Source organism: Sander lucioperca, chromosome 1, assembly GCF_008315115.2.
Source record: "Sander lucioperca isolate FBNREF2018 chromosome 1, SLUC_FBN_1.2, whole genome shotgun sequence".
Taxonomy (NCBI): Eukaryota; Metazoa; Chordata; class Actinopteri; order Perciformes; family Percidae; genus Sander; species Sander lucioperca.
This window is the reverse complement of record NC_050173.1, coordinates 33343429-33367540: the sequence shown is the minus strand read 5'-3', so window position 1 is coordinate 33367540 and position 24112 is coordinate 33343429. Positions and strand designations below refer to the sequence as shown.

The 24112-nt window shown below is 41.6% G+C and overlaps 7 protein-coding genes across 33 annotated transcripts in view; all 7 read left to right on the top strand.

Annotated features, from left to right (window-relative positions):
• LOC116052436 (protocadherin gamma-C5-like) overlaps nt 1-24112 on the top strand; it is a 246238-nt gene that overhangs the window by 154023 nt on the left and 68103 nt on the right. The gene's annotated exons all lie outside the window — the stretch shown is intronic.
• LOC116052467 (protocadherin beta-16-like) lies at nt 671-3530 on the top strand. Its single transcript, XM_031303206.2, has one exon. It carries the CDS (start codon nt 1116-1118, stop codon nt 3513-3515), a length of 2400 nt encoding a protein of 799 aa, XP_031159066.1. The 5' UTR covers nt 671-1115; the 3' UTR covers nt 3516-3530.
• Nucleotides 3942-6665, top strand: LOC116052459 (protocadherin beta-16-like). The gene has a single exon (XM_031303198.2). It carries the CDS (start codon nt 4221-4223, stop codon nt 6648-6650), a length of 2430 nt encoding a protein of 809 aa, XP_031159058.1. The 5' UTR covers nt 3942-4220; the 3' UTR covers nt 6651-6665.
• On the top strand, nt 7172-10757 carry LOC116052445 (protocadherin beta-16-like). Its single transcript, XM_031303186.2, has one exon. The coding sequence runs from the start codon at nt 7353-7355 to the stop codon at nt 9852-9854; it is 2502 nt and encodes an 833-aa protein (XP_031159046.1). The 5' UTR covers nt 7172-7352; the 3' UTR covers nt 9855-10757.
• Nucleotides 12025-14915, top strand: LOC116052463 (protocadherin beta-16-like). Its single transcript, XM_031303202.2, has one exon. It carries the CDS (start codon nt 12335-12337, stop codon nt 14747-14749), a length of 2415 nt encoding a protein of 804 aa, XP_031159062.1. The 5' UTR covers nt 12025-12334; the 3' UTR covers nt 14750-14915.
• On the top strand, nt 15280-18068 carry LOC116052440 (protocadherin beta-16-like). Its single transcript, XM_031303181.2, has one exon. It carries the CDS (start codon nt 15459-15461, stop codon nt 18051-18053), a length of 2595 nt encoding a protein of 864 aa, XP_031159041.1. The 5' UTR covers nt 15280-15458; the 3' UTR covers nt 18054-18068.
• On the top strand, nt 18156-23952 carry LOC116052442 (protocadherin beta-16-like). The gene is made up of 2 exons (XM_031303184.2): nt 18156-20893; nt 23914-23952. The coding sequence occupies exons 1-2, from the start codon at nt 18512-18514 to the stop codon at nt 23935-23937; spliced, it is 2406 nt and encodes an 801-aa protein (XP_031159044.2). The 5' UTR covers nt 18156-18511; the 3' UTR covers nt 23938-23952.

Genomic DNA, 24112 nt, shown 5'->3' with positions numbered 1-24112 from the left:
TGTTAGGGAACTGCTTAACGCGGTTTCAACATTTTTAGAACCATGAACATAATCCCATTACCTACATTCTCAATGATGACTGTTATATTATTTTACACGCACATCACTTTAACTTAGTTGCATTGTGATAAAGCAGACTGATATCGCCCTTAGAGGTCAGACAGCTTTCACCTTGTTTTCATACATATTATTTTAAAATGTTTTGTATTGCTCCTTTTCATGGCAACATTGCTTTGAGTCAGTAATCTGGCTTTGGAGTTAGACTTTGTGTCAGTATTTGGTCTGATTGAATTTCCAGGTGACTCTTTCGGTACTGAAATATTTTTATTTTATTATCAGATTGAGCATACAAGTTTTTACCGAGTGCTTGTTATACACAAAGTTTTGCAATAAACATTAATTCACTTTAGTGACCCTTTAATGTCTTAAGTGTGCAATGATTTTTGTCTGCATGAAATGGCTTGTGATTGCCATTAGTGTTGGCCATTTGTAAGACTTTCATTATTTCAGGACCTCGGACAGCGACTTTTGTAGTCTCTGCTTGGTCCTCTTCATGCTCTCATTTTTTAGGCCTACCAGTTCATTTTCGTAGTTTTTTTCTACTTTTAGTGAGATGTGGTACATCCTTTTATAGACCCATCATGACTGAATATGCAAACAAAAGTGACAAATTAGAACCATAAACTGTTTTGAAGTGGCGACTCACCGTTTGGGTTGGTGGATCATATCACCTATATAGCTTTTATAACATTATTTCAAGTTACACTTTCCTAGCAGTACGTCTGTTGGAATGAATAATTCATGTTGGTATTCTGCAGTTTTGTATTATGGACTCTTAGGGCCGCTGTTGACCACAGTGTGCACGGCTGAGAGTAGGGCTGTAGCAGCACCTCCTATTTAACATCACCATAATGAAGAGAGAACACGACGGGAAAGAACCGACTTTCTGGATATTTAGAATATCTGATAACCGACACGACGACCTCCGAGACTGTTGGTTTTACTGTTTGGATTATACAGCTGCGAAATGGATGTTTGTCACTGGGATTGATTTCAGTTTATCGGATATATAACCGGACTGTTACACGTTTTTGAGAAAATACTCGAATAGAACAATGAAAGGACAAGCGCTGTTGTTCATCTGTCTCCTTTCGCTCGGCTCGGTAATGGGGCAGGCCAGCTACACAATACCGGAGGAAATGGCGAAAGGCTCTTTAGTGGGTAATATAGCACAAGATTTAGGTTTAGAAACCAAACGTTTGGCTTCTGGCAAAGCTCGACTCTATACCCGAGACATCGATGAGTACATCGAGCTGAACAGAGACAGAGGAGTCCTTCTTGTTAAAGAGAGAATCGACAGAGAGGTGCTCTGCAGACAGACGACGCCTTGTGCTTTACACTTTCAGATTATTTTGGAAAATCCTATGGAATTTTACAGTGTTACAGTCCGGATCACAGATATCAATGATAATGCTCCAACCTTTGAAGACAGGGAAATCCAATTCAAAATAAGTGAGTCAGCGATCACCGGGGCAAAATTTGTGCTAGAAAGGGCTGTGGATCTTGATGTTGGAATTAATAGTGTTCATAGTTATGAATTAAGGCCAACCGATAATTTTGCTTTGAAACTGCACAATAACGCTGATGGAAATAAAAACGTTGAGATGGTGCTTCAGAAGCCTCTAGACAGAGAGAATCAGGAGCAGATATCTCTTGTGTTAACGGCTGTAGATGGAGGAGAGCCGCAGATGTCAGGAACAATGCTGATTGTCATTACAGTTTTAGACGTCAATGATAACGCCCCCGTTTTTACACAGCTAACATACAAGGCTACAGTTACTGAGAACTCACCTAAAGGCACAATTGTTACCACTGTTACAGCCTCAGATGCAGATCAGGGCTCTAACGGTAAAATAACTTATTCAATCACAAATACGTTAGAAAATGTCAGGAAAGTATTTAAAATAAACAGGGATACTGGTGAGGTTACTTTAATTGGAAATATTGACTTTGAAGACTCGCAAAATTTTCAAATAAATGTACGTGCTAGTGACGATGGAGGACTCACAGACTCTTGTAAATTGATTGTTGATTTACAAGATGTAAACGACAACAAGCCTGAAATCAACATAATGTCAAAGTCAACTGTTATATCAGAGGATGCCAAACTCAATACAGTTGTTACAATGATAAATATTGAGGACAAGGACTCAGGAGAAAACGGAAAAGTGCGATGTTTTATTAACGAAAATGTACCCTTCATTTTAAAATCATCAACCAATAATTTCTATAGTTTAGTGACAGACAGTGAATTAGACAGAGAGAGAGCCTCTGAGTATAATATAACTGTGACCTGCTCTGATGAGGGAGTACCCTCCCTCTCCAGCAGCGTCACTCTCACCTTACAGATCTCTGATGTGAATGATAACGCGCCTGTCTTTGAGAGGAGCTCATATGAGGCCTACATTGTAGAAAACAACACACCAGGTCTCTCTATATTCACAGTGAAAGCCAGAGACGCTGACTGGAACCAGAATGCCCGTGTTTCTTACATACTGGAGGACTCCTCTGTTAACGGAGTGCCAGTCTCCTCATATGTGTCCGTTAGTGCTGATAGTGGAGTCATCCATGCAGTGCGCTCTTTTGACTACGAGCAGATCAAAGACTTCCACTTCCGCGTGAAAGCGCAGGATGGAGGTTCTCCTCCACTCAGTAGCAATGTGACTGTGAAAATACTGATCCAGGACCAGAACGACAACCCTCCTCAGGTTCTGTACCCAGTCCAGACTGGAGGCTCTCTGGTGGCTGAAATGGTGCCTCGTTCAGCAGATGTGGGCTATCTGGTCACTAAAGTGGTGGCTGTTGATGTGGACTCTGGACAGAATGCCTGGCTCTCCTATAAACTACAGAAAGCCACAGACAGGGCGCTGTTTGAAGTGGGCTTACAGAATGGAGAAATAAGAACTATCCGCCAAGTCACTGATAAAGATGCTGTGAAACAAAGACTGACTGTTATAGTGGAGGACAACGGGCAGCCCTCTCGTTCAGCTACAGTCATTGTTAACGTGGCGGTGGCGGACAGCTTCCCTGAAGTGCTGTCTGAGTTCACTGACTTTACACATGACAAGGAGTACAATGACAACCTGACTTTTTACTTAGTGTTGGCTTTGGCTGTAGTTTCCTTCCTCTTCATCACGTGTTTAGTGGTTATTATATCAGTGAAAATCTACAGATGGAGACAGTCTCGCATTCTGTATCACTCCAATCTCCCTGTGATTCCATATTATCCACCACGTTACTCAGACACTTTGGGGACAGGGACTCTCCAACACGTGTACAATTACGAGGTGTGCAGGACGACTGACTCCAGAAAGAGTGACTGTAAGTTCGGCAGAGCTGGTAGTCAGAACGTGCTGATAATGGACCCCAGTTCTACAGGGACGATGCAGCGGAAACAGAGTGAAAAGAGCATCCTGGATGAACCAGACTCTCCTCTAGAGGTTAGAAAACTGTAACAAACACAATGTTTCATATTTTATACAAATCAATAACCATGGTATTCATTTCATGAGAAAGTTGGCTGCAGTAGCAGTCCGGCAAACAGTATTTATAAATGCCTGAGGAGTTTAGGCTAATGTTTCAGTATTCACATTCAGCACAATGGACAGCGACACTTACCGCTGCTGACAACAGTGCATGTACCCATGTGTTGTGTTTTTTTGTTTCGTCTTGTCTTCATACCTTTTATTCATATAGACTATAATTATAAAAGCACTGCTTTTGTAATTTCACAATTTAAATATGTTACTAAATCAATTGAGCACAATAGTATCAAACTATATATGTTGGTAAATATCAGTAGGATATGTCAAATAACTGGCCAGCTTTTCCTACTTTTTACTTTCGCTTTATTGCCAGAAAACGTTGCAGTAGTTGTCTTTTATATCACTTGTTGTAATTTGTATTTTCAACTCAAAGGGTCGCTGTTGGCAAGCGCGTTGCTATTTAACTAGATGTTATTTTTTTCTGTCTGTGTCCTGCCCCTTCGTGTACATACGGTGGATATCATCGGAGAAAGACAGAATATACAGTCCGCGCTCATGAGGAGCCCTGTAAGGAATTATTGAACTGGATATCTTGTGTTCATTCGTATAGTTTAAGTGTGGACATTTTTTGTTATCTACTTTCGCATTGACTGCATTGGGGATGCTTTTGTTTTAATGGTGCAGGAAACGACCTCAGACAGAACAATGAGACGGCAAGTACTGTTGTTTCTCTCGGTGCTATGTCTTAGCGACGTGCTCGGGCAGGTCAGCTATTCTATTCCCGAAGAAATGGCGAAAGGCTCTGTCGTTGGTAACATAGCGCATGATTTAGGTTTAGATCTTAAAAGGCTGAAATCAGGCAAAGCTCGTGTCTATACAGGAGGCAGCGTAGAATACATCGGGCTGAATAAAGAAAGGGGAGTCCTCCTTATCCAAGAGAGGATAGACAGAGAGGCTTTATGTGGAGAGACGACGCCTTGTGCTTTACATTTCCAGTTAATTCTGGAAAACCCAATGGAACTGTTTCGTGTAACAGTGGAGATCACCGACATAAACGATAATAGCCCCAGTTTTACTAATGCAGAAAAACGCTTTGAAATCAGCGAGTCCGCTGTGATAGGATCGAAATTTGTATTAGAGAAAGCTATTGATTCTGACATTGGGATGAATGGATTACAGCGATATTCACTTAGTCCCACTAATAACTTTGTATTAAAACCTGGAAATCAGGCAGGCGGAAGTAAAAAGGTAGAGATGGTTCTACAGAAGCCTCTAGATCGAGAAAAGCAAGAACACATCTCACTGTTGTTAACTGCTGTAGACGGAGGGGAGCCGCAGATGTCAGGGACTATGCAGATATTTGTCAATGTATTAGATGCGAATGACAACGCACCTACATTCGCTAAACCGCTGTATAGAGCAAAAATACTAGAACATTCTCCCAAAGGCACTAGCGTAACGACTGTAAGTGCATCTGATAAAGACATCGGCTCTTACGGAGAAGTATCATATCTGATATCCACCAGCGAACGTCTTTTATCTGAACTGTTTAAGATTAATTCGAAAACCGGAGACATTTTCCTAATCGGTGAAATAGATTATGAAAAGGCGAAAATGTATGAAATGGATATTGAAGTTGTAGACAGCGGGGGACTCTCTGATTCCACTAAAGTAATAGTTGATGTTATTGATATAAATGACAATAATCCTCACATAAATATTGTTTCTAAATCAGAGTCCATATTAGAGGATTCACCTCCAAACACTGTTATAGCTATGTTAAGTGTGAATGATCCAGATTCAGAGACTAGTGGACAGGTAGAGTGTAATATAGACAGTAGCATTCCCTTCAAAATACAAACTACATTAAATGGATTTTATACTTTAGTTACAGAGGTCAATTTAGACAGAGAGATCGCTTCTCAATACAATATAACTATTACCTGCTCTGATGAGGGAGTACCCTCCCTCTCCAGCAGCGTCACTCTCACCTTACAGATCTCTGATGTGAATGATAACGCGCCTGTCTTTGAGAGGAGCTCATATGAGGCCTACATTGTAGAAAACAACACACCAGGTCTCTCTGTATTCACAGTGAAAGCCAGAGACGCTGACTGGAACCATAATGCCCGTGTTTCTTACATACTGGAGGACTCCTCTGTTAACGGAGTGCCAGTCTCCTCATATGTGTCCGTTAGTGCTGATAGTGGAGTCATCCATGCAGTGCGCTCTTTTGACTACGAGCAGATCAAAGACTTCCACTTCCGCGTCAAAGCGCAGGATGGAGGCTCTCCTCCACTCAGTAGCAATGTGACTGTGAAAATACTGATCCAGGACCAGAACGACAACCCTCCTCAGGTTCTGTACCCAGTCCAGACTGGTGGCTCTCTGGTGGCTGAAATGGTGCCTCGTTCAGCAGATGTGGGCTATCTGGTCACTAAAGTGGTGGCTGTTGATGTGGACTCTGGACAGAATGCCTGGCTCTCCTATAAACTGCAGAAAGCCACAGACAGGGCGCTGTTTGAAGTGGGCTTACAGAATGGAGAAATAAGAACTATCCGCCAAGTCACTGATAAAGATGCTGTGAAACAAAGACTGACTGTTATAGTGGAGGACAACGGGCAGCCCTCTCGTTCAGCTACAGTCATTGTTAACGTGGCGGTGGCGGACAGCTTCCCTGAAGTGCTGTCTGAGTTCACTGACTTTACACACGACAAGGAGTACAATGACAACCTGACTTTTTACTTAGTGTTGTCTTTGGCTGTAGTTTCCTTCCTCTTCTTCACGTGTTTAGTGGTTATTATATCAGTGAAAATCTACAGATGGAGACAGTCTCGCATCCTGTATCACTCCAATCTCCCAGTGATTCCATATTATCCACCACGTTACTCAGACACTTTGGGGACAGGGACTCTCCAACACGTGTACAATTACGAGGTGTGCAGGACGACTGACTCCAGAAAGAGTGACTGTAAGTTCGGCAGAGCTGGTAGTCAGAACGTGCTGATAATGGACCCCAGTTCTACAGGGACGATGCAGCGGATACAGAGTGAAAAGAACATCCTGGATGAACCAGACTCTCCTCTAGAGGTTAGAAAACTGTAACAATCACAATGTTTCATTTTTATACAAATCAATAACCATGGTATTGGTGCATTCATTTCATGAGGACGTTGGCTGTTCGGCAAACAGTATTTATAAATGCCTGAGGAGTTTAGGCTAATGCTTCAGTATTCAGATTCAGCACAATGGACAGCGACACTTACCGCTTCTGACAACAGTGCATGTACCCATGTGTTGTGCTTTTATGTTTTGATTTGTCTTCATACCTTTTATTCATATAGACTATAATTATAAAAACACTGCTTTTGTAATTTCACAATTCAAATATGTTACTAAATCAATTGAGCACAATAGTATCAAACTATATATGTTGGTAATATCAGTAGGATATGTCAAATAACTGGCCAGCTCTTTCTAGTTTTTAGTTTCGCTTTATTGCCAGAAAACTTTGCAGTAGTTGTCTTTTATATCACTTGTTGTAATTTGTATTTTCAACTCAAAGGGTCGCTGTTGCCAAGCGCGTTGCTATTTAACTAGATGTTATTTTTTTCTGTGTGTGTCCTGCCCCTTCGTGTACATACGGTGGATATCATCGGAGAAAGACAGAATATACAGTCCGCGCTCATGAGGAGCCCTGTAAGGAATTATTGAACTGGATATCTTGTGTTCATTCGTATAGTTGAAGTGTGGACGTTTTTTGTTATCTACTTTCGCATTGACTGCATTGGGGATGCTTTTGTTTTAATGGTGCAGGAAACGACCTCAGACAGAACAATGAGACGGCAAGTACTGTTGTTTCTCTCGGTGCTATGTCTTAGCGACGTGCTCGGGCAGGTCAGCTATTCTATTCCCGAAGAAATGGCGAAAGGCTCTGTCGTTGGTAACATAGCGCATGATTTAGGTTTAGATCTTAAAAGGCTGAAATCAGGCAAAGCTCGTGTCTATACAGGAGGCAGCGTAGAATACATCGGGCTGAATAAAGAAAGGGGAGTCCTCCTTATCCAAGAGAGGATAGACAGAGAGGCTTTATGTGGAGAGACGACGCCTTGTGCTTTACATTTCCAGTTAATTCTGGAAAACCCAATGGAACTGTTTCGTGTAACAGTGGAGATCACCGACATAAACGATAATAGCCCCAGTTTTACTAATGCAGAAAAACGCTTTGAAATCAGCGAGTCCGCTGTGATAGGATCGAAATTTGTATTAGAGAAAGCTATTGATTCTGACATTGGGATGAATGGATTACAGCGATATTCACTTAGTCCCACTAATAACTTTGTATTAAAACCTGGAAATCAGGCAGGCGGAAGTAAAAAGGTAGAGATGGTTCTACAGAAGCCTCTAGATCGAGAAAAGCAAGAACACATCTCACTGTTGTTAACTGCTGTAGACGGAGGGGAGCCGCAGATGTCAGGGACAATGCAGATATTTGTCAATGTATTAGATGCGAATGACAACGCACCTACATTCGCTAAACCGCTGTATAGAGCAAAAATACTAGAACATTCTCCCAAAGGCACCAGCGTAACGACTGTAAGTGCATCTGATAAAGACATCGGCTCTAACGGAGAAGTATCATATCTGATATCCACCAGCGAACGTCTTTTATCTGAACTTTTTAAGATTAATTCGACAACCGGAGACATTTTCCTAATCGGTGAAATAGATTATGAAAAGGCGAAAATGTATGAAATGGATATTGAAGTTGTAGACAGCGGGGGACTCTCTGATTCCACTAAAGTAATAGTTGATGTTATTGATATAAATGACAATAATCCTCACATAAATATTGTTTCTAAATCAGAGTCCATATTAGAGGATTCACCTCCAAACACTGTTATAGCTATGTTAAGTGTGAATGATCCAGATTCAGAGACTAGTGGACAGGTAGAGTGTAATATAGACAGTAGCATTCCCTTCAAAATACAAACTACATTAAATGGATTTTATACTTTAGTTACAGAAGTCAATTTAGACAGAGAGATCGCTTCTCAATACAATATAACTATTACCTGCTCTGATGAGGGAGTACCCTCCCTCTCCAGCAGCGTCACTCTCACCTTACAGATCTCTGATGTGAATGATAACGCGCCTGTCTTTGAGAGGAGCTCATATGAGGCCTACATTGTAGAAAACAACACACCAGGTCTATCTGTATTCACAGTGAAAGCCAGAGACGCTGACTGGAACCAGAATGCCCGTGTTTCTTACATACTGGAGGACTCCTCAGTTAACGGAGTGCCAGTCTCCTCATATGTGTCCGTTAGTGCTGATAGTGGAGTCATCCATGCAGTGCGCTCTTTTGACTACGAGCAGATCAAAGACTTCCACTTCCGCGTCAAAGCGCAGGATGGAGGCTCTCCTCCACTCAGTAACAATGTGACTGTTAAAATACTGATCCAGGACCAGAACGACAACCCTCCTCAGGTTCTGTACCCAGTCCAGACTGGAGGCTCTCTGGTGGCTGAAATGGTGCCTCGTTCAGCAGATGTGGGCTATCTGGTCACTAAAGTGGTGGCTGTTGATGTGGACTCTGGACAGAATGCCTGGCTCTCCTATAAACTGCAGAAAGCCACAGACAGGGCGCTGTTTGAAGTGGGCTTACAGAATGGAGAAATAAGAACTATCCGCCAAGTCACTGATAAAGATGCTGTGAAACAAAGACTGACTGTTATAGTGGAGGACAACGGGCAGCCCTCTCGTTCAGCTACAGTCATTGTTAACGTGGCGGTGGCGGACAGCTTCCCTGAAGTGCTGTCTGAGTTCACTGACTTTACACACGACAAGGAGTACAATGACAACCTGACTTTTTACTTAGTGTTGGCTTTGGCTGTAGTTTCCTTCCTCTTCATCACGTGTTTGGTGGTTATTATATCAGTGAAAATCTACAGATGGAGACAGTCTCGCATCCTGTATCACTCCAATCTCCCTGTGATTCCATATTATCCACCACGTTACTCAGACACTTTGGGGACAGGGACTCTCCAACACGTGTACAATTACGAGGTGTGCAGGACGACTGACTCCAGAAAGAGTGACTGTAAGTTCGGCAGAGCTGGTAGTCAGAACGTGCTGATAATGGACCCCAGTTCTACAGGGACGATGCAGCGGATACAGAGTGAAAAGAACATCCTGGATGAACCAGACTCCCCTCTAGAGGTTAGACTCATGGAATTACACAAAGTTTTCTATTACAGCTTTAATGGTAGCACTTTTTTTCTTTCAATCCATTATGTTGCTCACTAAACTTGGAACTCTTGGTAAAGTCAAAATCATAATAGAATGCACCTATGCTTTCTTCTTTATCCAGTTCTTAATCCCTTCAATTTTGCGTCCTCAATATCTTTTATAATGTGACCTTTAATACAGTCTACTTCATGTTTCAATTGTTTTATTAAAACCTGTACATTGTTGTCTTTAGTGCAAAATTCAGCAACATGTACAGAAGCCCAACATTGAATGGATTTTATGGATTTCAAGGCAACAATTTGAAAGTTAGTTTAGGATTTGAATCCTGACATTTTCTGCAGCTAGTTTGCCATTAGCTTTTATAGCTCTGCAATAGAGTGCATCTATTGATTAAGAGCTGAAAGTGCTATGTTAAGACACTTTGTAGTTGCTTTGCACTCAAACCACTTTAACTGCTGTGTTTAAGAATGCTGGGATTGCCAAAAGTGACACAATGTTTACTATTCTACATCTTATAAACTTTTTATTGTGCACTTCTTTATCACCTATTTCCACCCTTGTATATTTTAACAGCATATTTTTATGAGGGCAAACATGACTTGTGTTTATTATTCTGAAAATACCTTTCCTGTTTAATAAGTATCATACTTATTTGCAACAATGCAATCTTTCTGTTGCCTTTATCACTGCAACATTCTCACATGATTTGTCATTAAAACAGCTTGTCATGCCTACTGGTTTATATTATTGTGCATTCAGCACCAGTGTCATGGACAGCATTGTACAGAGAGGGAAACTGCACAAGACACACCAGTGTTAACAGTCAAAGCATTATGCCCAATTACTCCAAAATATATATTTACAATGTCCCTTTCCAGAAGATTGTTCCACCACAAATGTGAATGCACATTGTTAGTGTTTATTTACAGTATTGTAAATTTGTATATTTTTAGATCCGATGGCATATAGGAAACACTCTGTTTTGTTGTTAAAGATGTAGATAAGAATAATCTGTCAACTGATGTGGCATTCTACAATAGTCAAAATGACTGCCCAGTCAGTGATGTCAAAGCAATCAGTGTGGTTGTTCCCTACTTTACTATTTCATATTTCCGTTGTCTGTATACTTGATTTGTCTTCTTTGACCGCTTCTCAATATTTTGTTAGGTAAATTATCAAAACAGCATACTGTTAGATAATGTGAAAAACATTGACAAGGGAGTGTTAAAGTTAACCAGCCCAGATATTAGTAGATTCACTGAACGTCTAAGGGTGTTACTGAAATTGTGTACAATGAGCTCTGCTGTACTTCTTTTTAAGACCAGAAACACGTGCTAGCATGATAATGAACTGTCTGTACTTGTTTGGTGAATTGAATAGCTGATAACACATTGCCACTCCCATCCTTGCTTTGCATGTTGTCTGCATTATCCACCTCTTGTTGAGCACCTATTTGTCATCAGCAATGACAAACCCACGGCAATAGATTCATAGTTTTCTTGTGGTGATCTGCTCCGATGACAGTCCAGCTGTCCTTCTGTATCTACATATGTCTTAGTGAAGCAGAATAAGTAGCTCCATCTGAGTTCCTGCTCAAACTTCCAAATATCTGCTTTTCAGACTGGACAGAGCTGTGGGAAATAAACAAAATAGTTTAGAATGTAGAATATTAAGCCAATTTCATTACAGTTCACATATATGGAGAGTAAATAGAAAATAGTCAGTTAGTAATTAAAGAGTTTCAGTTTAAATTACAGGTACCATAGGTGGATATCGATCAAATGAAAAAAAGAGTAATATTTCCATGGGTGTGCATAAATGGTGACGAATGATCTTATGCTCCACCTGCTTTGCAAATGGCAAGTATAGGCGAATTTAAGTTAATATTAATTTAGCATTTATTTAGGAGATTACAGTTTAGGATTTAACTGTTTCTGATCACCTCTACAACACGAATTTATTCTTTGTTCTATTACATTCTTAATCGAAGAAAGTACCATAACAACTGCAAAAACTGAACTCCCAATATATTTTTCAACATAATATCTATAAATTGAGCAGTTATATGTATATAGGTGTAAAATATATATATATATATATATATATATATAATATATATATATATATATATATATATATATATATATTTTTTTTTTTTTTTTTCTTTTTTTATATATATAGTTTTTTTTCCAAAAGTGAGGCGTTGCTTGATTAATTTTGTAATCACTAAACGTTGTATTTATGTATTCATATTGAACCTCCTACTGCATTCTGCAGTGCAAGTGTTTGGACTCTCAGTGCCGCTGTTGACCAATGTAGAGCCTATCCCCATCATTTGTTACATTAAACAGAGAAAGAGACAACCATACTGCACACAGGCTTCGTCGCAGAAACCGGGAGATTTCCGCGCTGCGATTCATTTATTTTGGAGTCAAGAAACACGAAGATAATCAATATTCCTCTGGAACACTTTGTAATAGAGGGACCTTAACGCTTTGGAATATATTTTTACATCTACAGTATTTGTCGACTCTAAAATGTCGGACAGAACAATGAGACGGCAAGTACTGTTGTTCATTTCGATTTTTATGCTAAACTCAGTATTTGGGCAGGTTACCTACTCCATTCCTGAGGAAATGTCAAAGGGCTCTCTAGTTGGTAACATAGCGCAGGATTTAGGGCTAGACGTGAAAAGATTGAAGTCGGGTAAAGCTCGCATATATACAGAGGACAATGCAGAATACATCGAGCTGAATAAAGACAGAGGAGCCCTGCTTGTGAAAGAGAGGATCGACAGGGAGGCGCTCTGTGGACAGACAACACCATGCGCTTTACATCTTCAAATTATGCTGGAAGACCCGATTGAATTCTTTACAGTTACAGTCGAAATTAATGACATTAATGATAATGCACCCAGCTTCAAAAAGGATGAGATGAAATTTAGGATTAGTGAGTCGGCTGTGATTGGAGCAAAATTTGTGCTGGAAAGAGCAATGGATCTAGATGTCGGTGTGAACGGATTGCAGGGTTATTCGCTAAAACCTAAAGACAACTTTCATCTAAAATTCCAAAATCAGCAAGATGGGAGTAAAAAGGTGGAGATGGTTTTGCAAAAACATCTAGACAGAGAGGCACAAGATCACCTCTTTTTAACTCTTACAGCTGTTGATGGTGGTGATCCTCAGCTGTCAGGAACAATGCGAGTAGAAATTTCCGTGCTAGACGCTAATGACAATGCCCCAGTATTTACACAGGAAGTATATAAGGTTACTATAATGGAGACTGCTACGAAGGACACAATTTTGAGTACCGTTAGTGCTGTAGATGCAGATCAAGGGTCATATGGAAAAGTATCATATTCAATAACAAACACGTTGGATGATGTCCCTGTTATGTTTCAAATCGACGAAGAAAATGGTGTGGTAGTTTTAACTGGAACGCTGGATTATGAAAAGGCACAGCACTATGAAATACACGTACAAGCTAGTGATGATGGAGGACTAACAGATTCGTGTAAGGTTATTGTTGAGGTGACAGATACGAACGATAATCACCCGTCTATTAATGTCATGTCTAAAACGAATTCAATATCAGAAAATTCTCGGCCAGGAATGGTTGTAACTATATTTAATGTGCAAGATCCTGACTCTGGAGAAAATGGTAAAGTTGTATGCAATATCGAAGAAAACATGCCATTTCTGATGAAAACAACGTCGAAAAAAATCTTCAGCCTAGTAACCGACAATGAATTAGACAGGGAGAAAGCCTCGGAGTATAATATAACTGTGACCTGCTCTGATGAGGGAGTGCCCTCCCTCTCCAGCAGCGTCACTCTCACCTTACAGATCTCTGATGTGAATGATAACGCGCCTGTCTTTGAGAGGAGCTCATATGAGGCCTACATTGTAGAAAACAACACACCAGGTCTCTCTATATTCACAGTGAAAGCCAGAGACGCTGACTGGAACCAGAATGCCCGTGTTTCTTACATACTGGAGGACTCCTCTGTTAACGGAGTGCCAGTCTCCTCATATGTGTCCGTTAGTGCTGATAGTGGAGTCATCCATGCAGTGCGCTCTTTTGACTACGAGCAGATCAAAGACTTCCACTTCCGCGTCAAAGCGCAGGATGGAGGCTCTCCTCCACTCAGTAGCAATGTGACTGTGAAAATACTGATCCAGGACCAGAACGACAACCCTCCTCAGGTTCTGTACCCAGTCCAGACTGGAGGCTCTCTGGTGGCTGAAATGGTGCCTCGTTCAGCAGATGTGGGCTATCTGGTCACTAAAGTGGTGGCTGTTGATGTGGACTCTGGACAGAATGCCTGGCTCTCCTATAAACTGCAGAAAGCCACAGACAGGGCGCTGTTTGAAGTGGGCTTACAGAATGGAGAAATAAGAACTATCCGCCAAGTCACTGATAAAGATGCTGTGAAACAAAGACTGACTGTTACAGTGGAGGACAGCGGGCAGCCCTCTCGTTCAGCTACAGTCATTGTTAACGTGGCGGTGGCGGACAGCTTCCCGGAAGTGCTGTCTGAGTTCACTGACTTTACACACGACAAGGAGTACAATGACAATCTGACTTTTTACTTAGTGTTGGCTTTGGCTGTAGTTTCCTTCCTCTTCATCACGTGTTTAGTGGTTATTATATCAGTGAAAATCTACAGATGGAGACAGTCTCGCATCCTGTATCACTCCAATCTCCCTGTGATTCCATATTATCCACCACGTTACTCAGACACTTTGGGGACAGGGACTCTCCAACACGTGTACAATTACGAGGTGTGCAGGACGACTGACTCCAGAAAGAGTGACTGTAAGTTCGGCAGAGCTGGTAGTCAGAACGTGCTGATAATGGACCCCAGTTCTACAGGGACGATGCCGCGGATACAGAGTGAAAAGAACATCCTGGATGAACCAGACTCTCCTCTAGAGGTTAGAAAACTGTAACAAACACAATGTTTAATTTTTATACAAATCAAAGTCATGCTATTGGTGCATTCATTTCATAAGGAAGTTGGCTGCAGTTGTAGTCCAGCGAACAGCATATATAAATGCCTGAGGAGTTCAGGTTGATGCGTCAGTGTTCACATTCAGCACAATGGACAGCGACACTTAACGCTGGTGATGACAGTGCATGTACCCATGTGTTGTGTTTTTTATGTTCCGTCCTGTCTTCATACCTTTTATTCATATACACTATGATTCAAAAACACTGTTTTTGTAATTGCACAATTCAAATGTTACTAAATCACTTAGGCACAATAGTATCAAACTATATATGTTTGTAAATATCAGTAGGATATGTCAAATAACTGGCCAGCTTTTTCTAGTTTTTAGTTTCGCTTTATTGCCAGAAAACTTTGCAGTAGTTGTCTTTTATATCACTTGTTGTAATTTGTATTTTCAACTCAAAGGGTCGCTGTTGGCAAGCGCGTTGCTATTTAACTAGATGTTATTTTTTTCTGTGTGTGTCCTGCCCCTTCGTGTACATACGGTGGATATCATCGGAGAAAGACAGAATATACAGTCCGCGCTCATGAGGAGCCCTGTAAGGAATTATTGAACTGGATATCTTGTGTTCATTCGTATAGTTTAAGTGTGGACATTTTTTGTTATCTACTTTCGCATTGACTGCATTGGGGATGCTTTTGTTTTAATGGTGCAGGAAACGACCTCAGACAGAACAATGAGACGGCAAGTACTGTTGTTTCTCTCGGTGCTATGTCTTAGCGACGTGCTCGGGCAGGTCAGCTATTCTATTCCCGAAGAAATGGCGAAAGGCTCTGTCGTTGGTAACATAGCGCATGATTTAGGTTTAGATCTTAAAAGGCTGAAATCAGGCAAAGCTCGTGTCTATACAGGAGGCAGCGTAGAATACATCGGGCTGAATAAAGAAAGGGGAGTCCTCCTTATCCAAGAGAGGATAGACAGAGAGGCTTTATGTGGAGAGACGACGCCTTGTGCTTTACATTTCCAGTTAATTCTGGAAAACCCAATGGAACTGTTTCGTGTAACAGTGGAGATCACCGACCTAAACGATAATAGCCCCAGTTTTACTAATGCAGAAAAACGCTTTGAAATCAGCGAGTCCGCTGTGATAGGATCGAAATTTGTATTAGAGAAAGCTATTGATTCTGACATTGGGATGAATGGATTACAGCGATACTCACTTAGTCCCACTGATAACTTTATATTAAAACTAGAAAATCAGGCAGACGGAAGTAAAAAGGTAGAGATGGTTCTACAGAAGCCTCTAGATCGAGAAAAACAAGAACACATCTCACTGTTGTTAACTGCTGTAGACGGAGGGGAGCCGCAGATGTCAGGGACAATGCAAATATTTGTCAATGTATTAGATGTGAATGACAACGCACCTACATTCGCTAAACCGCTGTATAGAGCAAAAATACTAGAACATTCTCCCAAAGGCACCAGCGTAACGACTGTAAGTGCATCTGATAAAGACATCGGCTCTAACGGAGAAGTATCATATCTGATATCTACCAGCAAACGTCTTTTATCTGAACTGTTTAAGATTAATTCGAAAACTGGTGATATTATCCTAATCGGTGAAATAGATTATGAAAAGGCGAAAATGTATCAACTCGATATTGAAGTTGTAGACAGCGGGGGACTCTCTGATTCCACTAAAGTAATAGTTGATGTTATTGATATAAATGACAATAATCCTCACATAAATATTGTTTCTAAATCAGACTCCATATTAGAGGATTCACCTCCAAACACTGTTATAGCTATGTTAAGTGTGAATGATCCAGATTCAGAGACTAGTGGACAGGTAGAGTGTAATATAGACAGTAGCATTCCCTTCAAAATACAAACTACATTAAATGGATTTTATACTTTAGTTACAGAAGTCAATTTAGACAGAGAGATCGCTTCTCAATACAATATAACTATTACCTGCTCTGATGAGGGAGTTCCCTCCCTCTCCAGCAGCGTCACTCTCACCTTACAGATCTCTGATGTGAATGATAACGCGCCTGTCTTTGAGAGGAGCTCATATGAGGCCTACATTGTAGAAAACAACACACCAGGTCTATCTGTATTCACAGTGAAAGCCAGAGACGCTGACTGGAACCATAATGCCCGTGTTTCTTACATACTGGAGGACTCCTCTGTTAACGGAGTGCCAGTCTCCTCATATGTGTCCGTTAGTGCTGATAGTGGAGTCATCCATGCAGTGCGCTCTTTTGACTACGAGCAGATCAAAGACTTCCACTTCCGCGTCAAAGCGCAGGATGGAGGCTCTCCTCCACTCAGTAGCAATGTGACTGTGAAAATACTGATCCAGGACCAGAACGACAACCCTCCTCAGGTTCTGTACCCAGTCCAGACTGGTGGCTCTCTGGTGGCTGAAATGGTGCCTCGTTCAGCAGATGTGGGCTATCTGGTCACTAAAGTGGTGGCTGTTGATGTGGACTCCGGACAGAATGCCTGGCTCTCCTATAAACTGCAGAAAGCCACAGACAGGGCGCTGTTTGAAGTGGGCTTACAGAATGGAGAAATAAGAACTATCCGCCAAGTCACTGATAAAGATGCTGTGAAACAAAGACTGACTGTTATAGTGGAGGACAACGGGCAGCCCTCTCGTTCAGCTACAGTCATTGTTAACGTGGCGGTGGCGGACAGCTTCCCTGAAGTGCTGTCTGAGTTCACTGACTTTACACACGACAAGGAGTACAATGACAACCTGACTTTTTACTTAGTGTTGGCTTTGGCTGTAGTTTCCTTCCTCTTCATCACGTGTTTAGTGGTTATTATATCAGTGAAAATCTACAGATGGAGACAGTCTCGCATCCTGTATCACTCCAATCTCCCTGTGATTCCATATTATCCACCACGTTACTCAGACACTTTGGGGACAGGGACTCTCCAACACGTGTACAATTACGAGGTGTGCAGGACGACTGACTCCAGAAAGAGTGACTGTAAGTTCGGCAGAGCTGGTAGTCAGAACGTGCTGATAATGGACCCCAGTTCTACAGGGACGATGCAGCGGATACAGAGTGAAAAGAACATCCTGGATGAACCAGACTCTCCTCTAGAGGTTAGTCACATTGGGCTAATTTCTATGTCAAGTGTTGTTACACAACATGAGACTGATGAGTTTCTTAGAATGCGTCAGTTAGGCAAAATTTCAGCACCTTGGAAAGCGACAATGACACACATTTCACATTGTTTCCCGTTGTATTCTCCCTCTATCTACATGTTTCCTCCCTGTCTGTAGTAGACTCGTCTTTCCAGTATTCTACTTCTTATTTCATTTGATTAAATTTAATTTAATTACATTTTAAATTTTTTATTCTGGCAAGTTGGGCAGGCTATGTGTATTTTATATAGTATTTTGTATTTGCATGGCATTCTTGCCGTTTTTCTTATGTACTTGCACAATGTTAACTCATCGGGCCGCTGTTGCCCAATATGTTGCAGTTGTGAATTGCTTTGTAACATATTCTCCTAGTCATCGTCCTGGCATATAACTGAGGCACAGTCACAAACGTGGAAAGCACACTTCGGAGATCAGACCCTATCCACGGAAATCTTAAACTGGAATTTTATTTTTGGAATCTTGGGAATAAAAACATTTTCTCTTCAATTCGTTATTTACATAACGGAATCTCACTCTTAAAACGGAATTAAACACGGTAGCAGTGAGCAGTGGTGCGACGTATCTCGGACAGAACAATGAAACGGCAAGTACTGTTGTTAATCTTCATCTTCTGTCTCAGCTCTGTATTCGGGCACGTCAGCTACTCAATTCCGGAGGAAATGGCAAAAGGCTCTTTGGTCGGTAACATAGCACAAGATTTAGGTTTAGATATCAAACGTCTTAAATCAGGCAACGCTCGTATTTATACAGGAGACAGTGTTCAGTATATCGAGCTGAACAGAGAAAGGGGATCATTCCTTATTAAAGAGAAAATAGACCGCGAAGCACTCTGCAGACAGACAACGCCTTGCGCTTTGCATTTTCAAATTACCTTAGAGAACCCACTGGAATTATTTCCAGTTACTGTAGAAATTACCGATATAAATGACAATTCCCCGGTATTCCAAAAGGAGGAGAGAAGGTTTGAAATAAGCGAGTCAGCGGTCATCGGCTCTAAATTCATGCTAGAGAAAGCGATTGACCATGATATCGGACTAAATGGTCTTCAGAGATACACTCTCAAGCCGAGTGACAATTTTGTGCTTAAACTCCATACTCAATCTGATGGGAGCAAAAAAGTAGAAATGATTTTACAAAAGCCGCTGGACCGAGAGAAACAAGAACACATTTCTTTAGTCTTGACAGCGGAGGACGGAGGAGAACCACAGATGACTGGAACAATGGAAATTCATGTTACCGTACTGGATGCAAACGACAATGCCCCTGTTTTTAGTAAACCAGTTTACAAAGCAAGCATTACAGAAAACTCCGTAATAGGGACCCTTGTAACTAAAGTCAGTGCTTCCGATGCAGACAAAGGCTCAAATGGAGAGGTGATCTACGTCATCGGGAATAGCATTGATACTGTTTCGAAGTTATTTCACATTAATGGTGAGGGAGATGTGATACTAGATGGCCCAGTAGACTATGAAAAAGAAAAAATGTATCACATCGATATAGAGGCAATTGATCAAGGCGGACTCTCGGATTCAAGTAAGATAATAATTGATGTAATTGACGTGAATGATAATAGCCCTATTGTAAATATGATATCAGCGTCAGGCTCAGTACCAGAGGATTCAGCACACAAAACAGTAATAGCTTTAATGAGTGTAAATGACCCTGATTCCGAAACCAATGGGAAAGTCAACTGTATGATAAATGAAAATATCCCATTTGAAATTAAATGTACATCAAATAATTTCTATAGTTTAGTGACAGACAGTGATTTAGACAGAGAGACAGCCTCTGAATATAATATAACTGTGACCTGCTCTGATGAGGGAGTGCCCTCCCTCTCCAGCAGCGTCACTCTCACCTTACAGATCTCTGATGTGAATGATAACGCGCCTGTCTTTGAGAGGAGCTCATATGAGGCCTACATTGTAGAAAACAACACACCAGGTCTCTCTATATTCACAGTGAAAGCCAGAGACGCTGACTGGAACCAGAATGCCCGTGTTTCTTACATACTGGAGGACTCCTCTGTTAACGGAGTGCCAGTCTCCTCATATGTGTCCGTTAGTGCTGATAGTGGAGTCATCCATGCAGTGCGCTCTTTTGACTACGAGCAGATCAAAGACTTCCACTTCCGCGTCAAAGCGCAGGATGGAGGCTCTCCTCCACTCAGTAGCAATGTGACTGTGAAAATACTGATCCAGGACCAGAACGACAACCCTCCTCAGGTTCTGTACCCAGTCCAGACTGGTGGCTCTCTGGTGGCTGAAATGGTGCCTCGTTCAGCAGATGTGGGCTATCTGGTCACTAAAGTGGTGGCTGTTGATGTGGACTCCGGACAGAATGCCTGGCTCTCCTATAAACTGCAGAAAGCCACAGACAGGGCGCTGTTTGAAGTGGGCTTACAGAATGGAGAAATAAGAACTATCCGCCAAGTCACTGATAAAGATGCTGTGAAACAAAGACTGACTGTTATAGTGGAGGACAACGGGCAGCCCTCTCGTTCAGCTACAGTCATTGTTAACGTGGCGGTGGCGGACAGCTTCCCTGAAGTGCTGTCTGAGTTCACTGACTTTACACACGACAAGGAGTACAATGACAACCTGACTTTTTACTTAGTGTTGGCTTTGGCTGTAGTTTCCTTCCTCTTCATCACGTGTTTAGTGGTTATTATATCAGTGAAAATCTACAGATGGAGACAGTCTCGCATCCTGTATCACTCCAATCTCCCTGTGATTCCATATTATCCACCACGTTACTCAGACACTTTGGGGACAGGGACTCTCCAACACGTGTACAATTACGAGGTGTGCAGGACGACTGACTCCAGAAAGAGTGACTGTAAGTTCGGCAGAGCTGGTAGTCAGAACGTGCTGATAATGGACCCCAGTTCTACAGGGACGATGCAGCGGATACAGAGTGAAAAGAACATCCTGGATGAACCAGACTCTCCTCTAGAGGTTAGTCACATTGGGCTAATTTCTATGTCAAGTGTTGTTACACAACATGAGACTGATGAGTTTCTTAGAATGCGTCAGTTAGGCAAAATTTCAGCACCTTGGAAAGCGACAATGACACACATTTCACATTGTTTCCCGTTGTATTCTCCCTCTATCTACATGTTTCCTCCCTGTCTGTAGTAGACTCGTCTTTCCAGTATTCTACTTCTTATTTCATTTGATTAAATTTAATTTAATTACATTTTAAATTTTTTATTCTGGCAAGTTGGGCAGGCTATGTGTATTTTATATAGTATTTTGTATTTGCATGGCATTCTTGCCGTTTTTCTTATGTACTTGCACAATGTTAACTCATCGGGCCGCTGTTGCCCAATATGTTGCAGTTGTGAATTGCTTTGTAACATATTCTCCTAGTCATCGTCCTGGCATATAACTGAGGCACAGTCACAAACGTGGAAAGCACACTTCGGAGATCAGACCCTATCCACGGAAATCTTAAACTGGAATTTTATTTTTGGAATCTTGGGAATAAAAACATTTTCTCTTCAATTCGTTATTTACATAACGGAATCTCACTCTTAAAACGGAATTAAACACGGTAGCAGTGAGCAGTGGTGCGACGTATCTCGGACAGAACAATGAAACGGCAAGTACTGTTGTTAATCTTCATCTTCTGTCTCAGCTCTGTATTCGGGCACGTCAGCTACTCAATTCCGGAGGAAATGGCAAAAGGCTCTTTGGTCGGTAACATAGCACAAGATTTAGGTTTAGATATCAAACGTCTTAAATCAGGCAACGCTCGTATTTATACAGGAGACAGTGTTCAGTATATCGAGCTGAACAGAGAAAGGGGATCATTCCTTATTAAAGAGAAAATAGACCGCGAAGCACTCTGCAGACAGACAACGCCTTGCGCTTTGCATTTTCAAATTACCTTAGAGAACCCACTGGAATTATTTCCAGTTACTGTAGAAATTACCGATATAAATGACAATTCCCCGGTATTCCAAAAGGAGGAGAGAAGGTTTGAAATAAGCGAGTCAGCGGTCATCGGCTCTAAATTCATGCTAGAGAAAGCGATTGACCATGATATCGGACTAAATGGTCTTCAGAGATACACTCTCAAGCCGAGTGACAATTTTGTGCTTAAACTCCATACTCAATCTGATGGGAGCAAAAAAGTAGAAATGATTTTACAAAAGCCGCTGGACCGAGAGAAACAAGAACACATTTCTTTAGTCTTGACAGCGGAGGACGGAGGAGAACCACAGATGACTGGAACAATGGAAATTCATGTTACCGTACTGGATGCAAACGACAATGCCCCTGTTTTTAGTAAACCAGTTTACAAAGCAAGCATTACAGAAAACTCCGTAATAGGGACCCTTGTAACTAAAGTCAGTGCTTCCGATGCAGACAAAGGCTCAAATGGAGAGGTGATCTACGTCATCGGGAATAGCATTGATACTGTTTCGAAGTTATTTCACATTAATGGTGAGGGAGATGTGATACTAGATGGCCCAGTAGACTATGAAAAAGAAAAAATGTATCACATCGATATAGAGGCAATTGATCAAGGCGGACTCTCGGATTCAAGTAAGATAATAATTGATGTAATTGACGTGAATGATAATAGCCCTATTGTAAATATGATATCAGCGTCAGGCTCAGTACCAGAGGATTCAGCACACAAAACAGTAATAGCTTTAATGAGTGTAAATGACCCTGATTCCGAAACCAATGGGAAAGTCAACTGTATGATAAATGAAAATATCCCATTTGAAATTAAATGTACATCAAATAATTTCTATAGTTTAGTGACAGACAGTGATTTAGACAGAGAGACAGCCTCTGAATATAATATAACTGTGACCTGCTCTGATGAGGGAGTGCCCTCCCTCTCCAGCAGCGTCACTCTCACCTTACAGATCTCTGATGTGAATGATAACGCGCCTGTCTTTGAGAGGAGCTCATATGAGGCCTACATTGTAGAAAACAACACACCAGGTCTCTCTATATTCACAGTGAAAGCCAGAGACGCTGACTGGAACCAGAATGCCCGTGTTTCTTACATACTGGAGGACTCCTCTGTTAACGGAGTGCCAGTCTCCTCATATGTGTCCGTTAGTGCTGATAGTGGAGTCATCCATGCAGTGCGCTCTTTTGACTACGAGCAGATCAAAGACTTCCACTTCCGCGTCAAAGCGCAGGATGGAGGTTCTCCTCCACTCAGTAGCAATGTGACTGTGAAAATACTGATCCAGGACCAGAACGACAACCCTCCTCAGGTTCTGTACCCAGTCCAGACTGGAGGCTCTCTGGTGGCTGAAATGGTGCCTCGTTCAGCAGATGTGGGCTATCTGGTCACTAAAGTGGTGGCTGTTGATGTGGACTCTGGACAGAATGCCTGGCTCTCCTATAAACTACAGAAAGCCACAGACAGGGCGCTGTTTGAAGTGGGCTTACAGAATGGAGAAATAAGAACTATACGCCAAGTCACTGATAAAGATGCTGTGAAACAAAGACTGACTGTTATAGTGGAGGACAACGGGCAGCCCTCTCGTTCAGCTACAGTCATTGTTAACGTGGCGGTGGCGGACAGCTTCCCTGAAGTGCTGTCTGAGTTCACTGACTTTACACACGACAAGGAGTACAATGACAACCTGACTTTTTACTTAGTGTTGGCTTTGGCTGTAGTTTCCTTCCTCTTCATCACGTGTTTAGTGGTTATTATATCAGTGAAAATCTACAGGTGGAGACAGTCTCGCATCCTGTATCACTCCAATCTCCCTGTGATTCCATATTATCCACCACGTTACTCAGACACTTTGGGGACAGGGACTCTCCAACACGTGTACAATTACGAGGTGTGCAGGACGACTGACTCCAGAAAGAGTGACTGTAAGTTCGGCAGAGCTGGTAGTCAGAACGTGCTGATAATGGACCCCAGTTCTACAGGGACGATGCAGCGGATACAGAGTGAAAAGAACATCCTGGATGAACCAGACTCTCCTCTAGAGGTTAGACTGCCATGCTTACATTAAACACTTAAACGTTTGAAATGATGACATCATTGTCTATCTATTACGTGCCTTTTACCTTTTGCTGTTCCCTCATATATAACCTGTTTTACTTGTTATGTGGCACAGAGCAGGCGGTAAAAGTTGTTTTTGCTTTTCGTAGTTTGATGTTTTCTTTTTTTGGACTTTCAACCAATAA

What these genes read in the sequence shown, in the direction of transcription:
- LOC116052445 (XM_031303186.2), top strand. Translation starts at nt 7,353, where the DNA reads ATGGTGCAGGAAACGACCTCAGACAGAACAATGAGACGGCAAGTACTG.
- LOC116052467 (XM_031303206.2), top strand. Translation starts at nt 1,116, where the DNA reads ATGAAAGGACAAGCGCTGTTGTTCATCTGTCTCCTTTCGCTCGGCTCG.
- LOC116052440 (XM_031303181.2), top strand. Translation starts at nt 15,459, where the DNA reads ATGGTGCAGGAAACGACCTCAGACAGAACAATGAGACGGCAAGTACTG.
- LOC116052463 (XM_031303202.2), top strand. Translation starts at nt 12,335, where the DNA reads ATGTCGGACAGAACAATGAGACGGCAAGTACTGTTGTTCATTTCGATT.
- LOC116052442 (XM_031303184.2), top strand. Translation starts at nt 18,512, where the DNA reads ATGAAACGGCAAGTACTGTTGTTAATCTTCATCTTCTGTCTCAGCTCT. An exon ending in AACCAGACTCTCCTCTAGAG is followed by an intron (nt 20,894 to 23,913) that starts GTTAGTCACATT and finishes TCTCCTCTAGAG; the next exon opens with GTTAGACTGCCATGCTTACA.
- LOC116052459 (XM_031303198.2), top strand. Translation starts at nt 4,221, where the DNA reads ATGGTGCAGGAAACGACCTCAGACAGAACAATGAGACGGCAAGTACTG.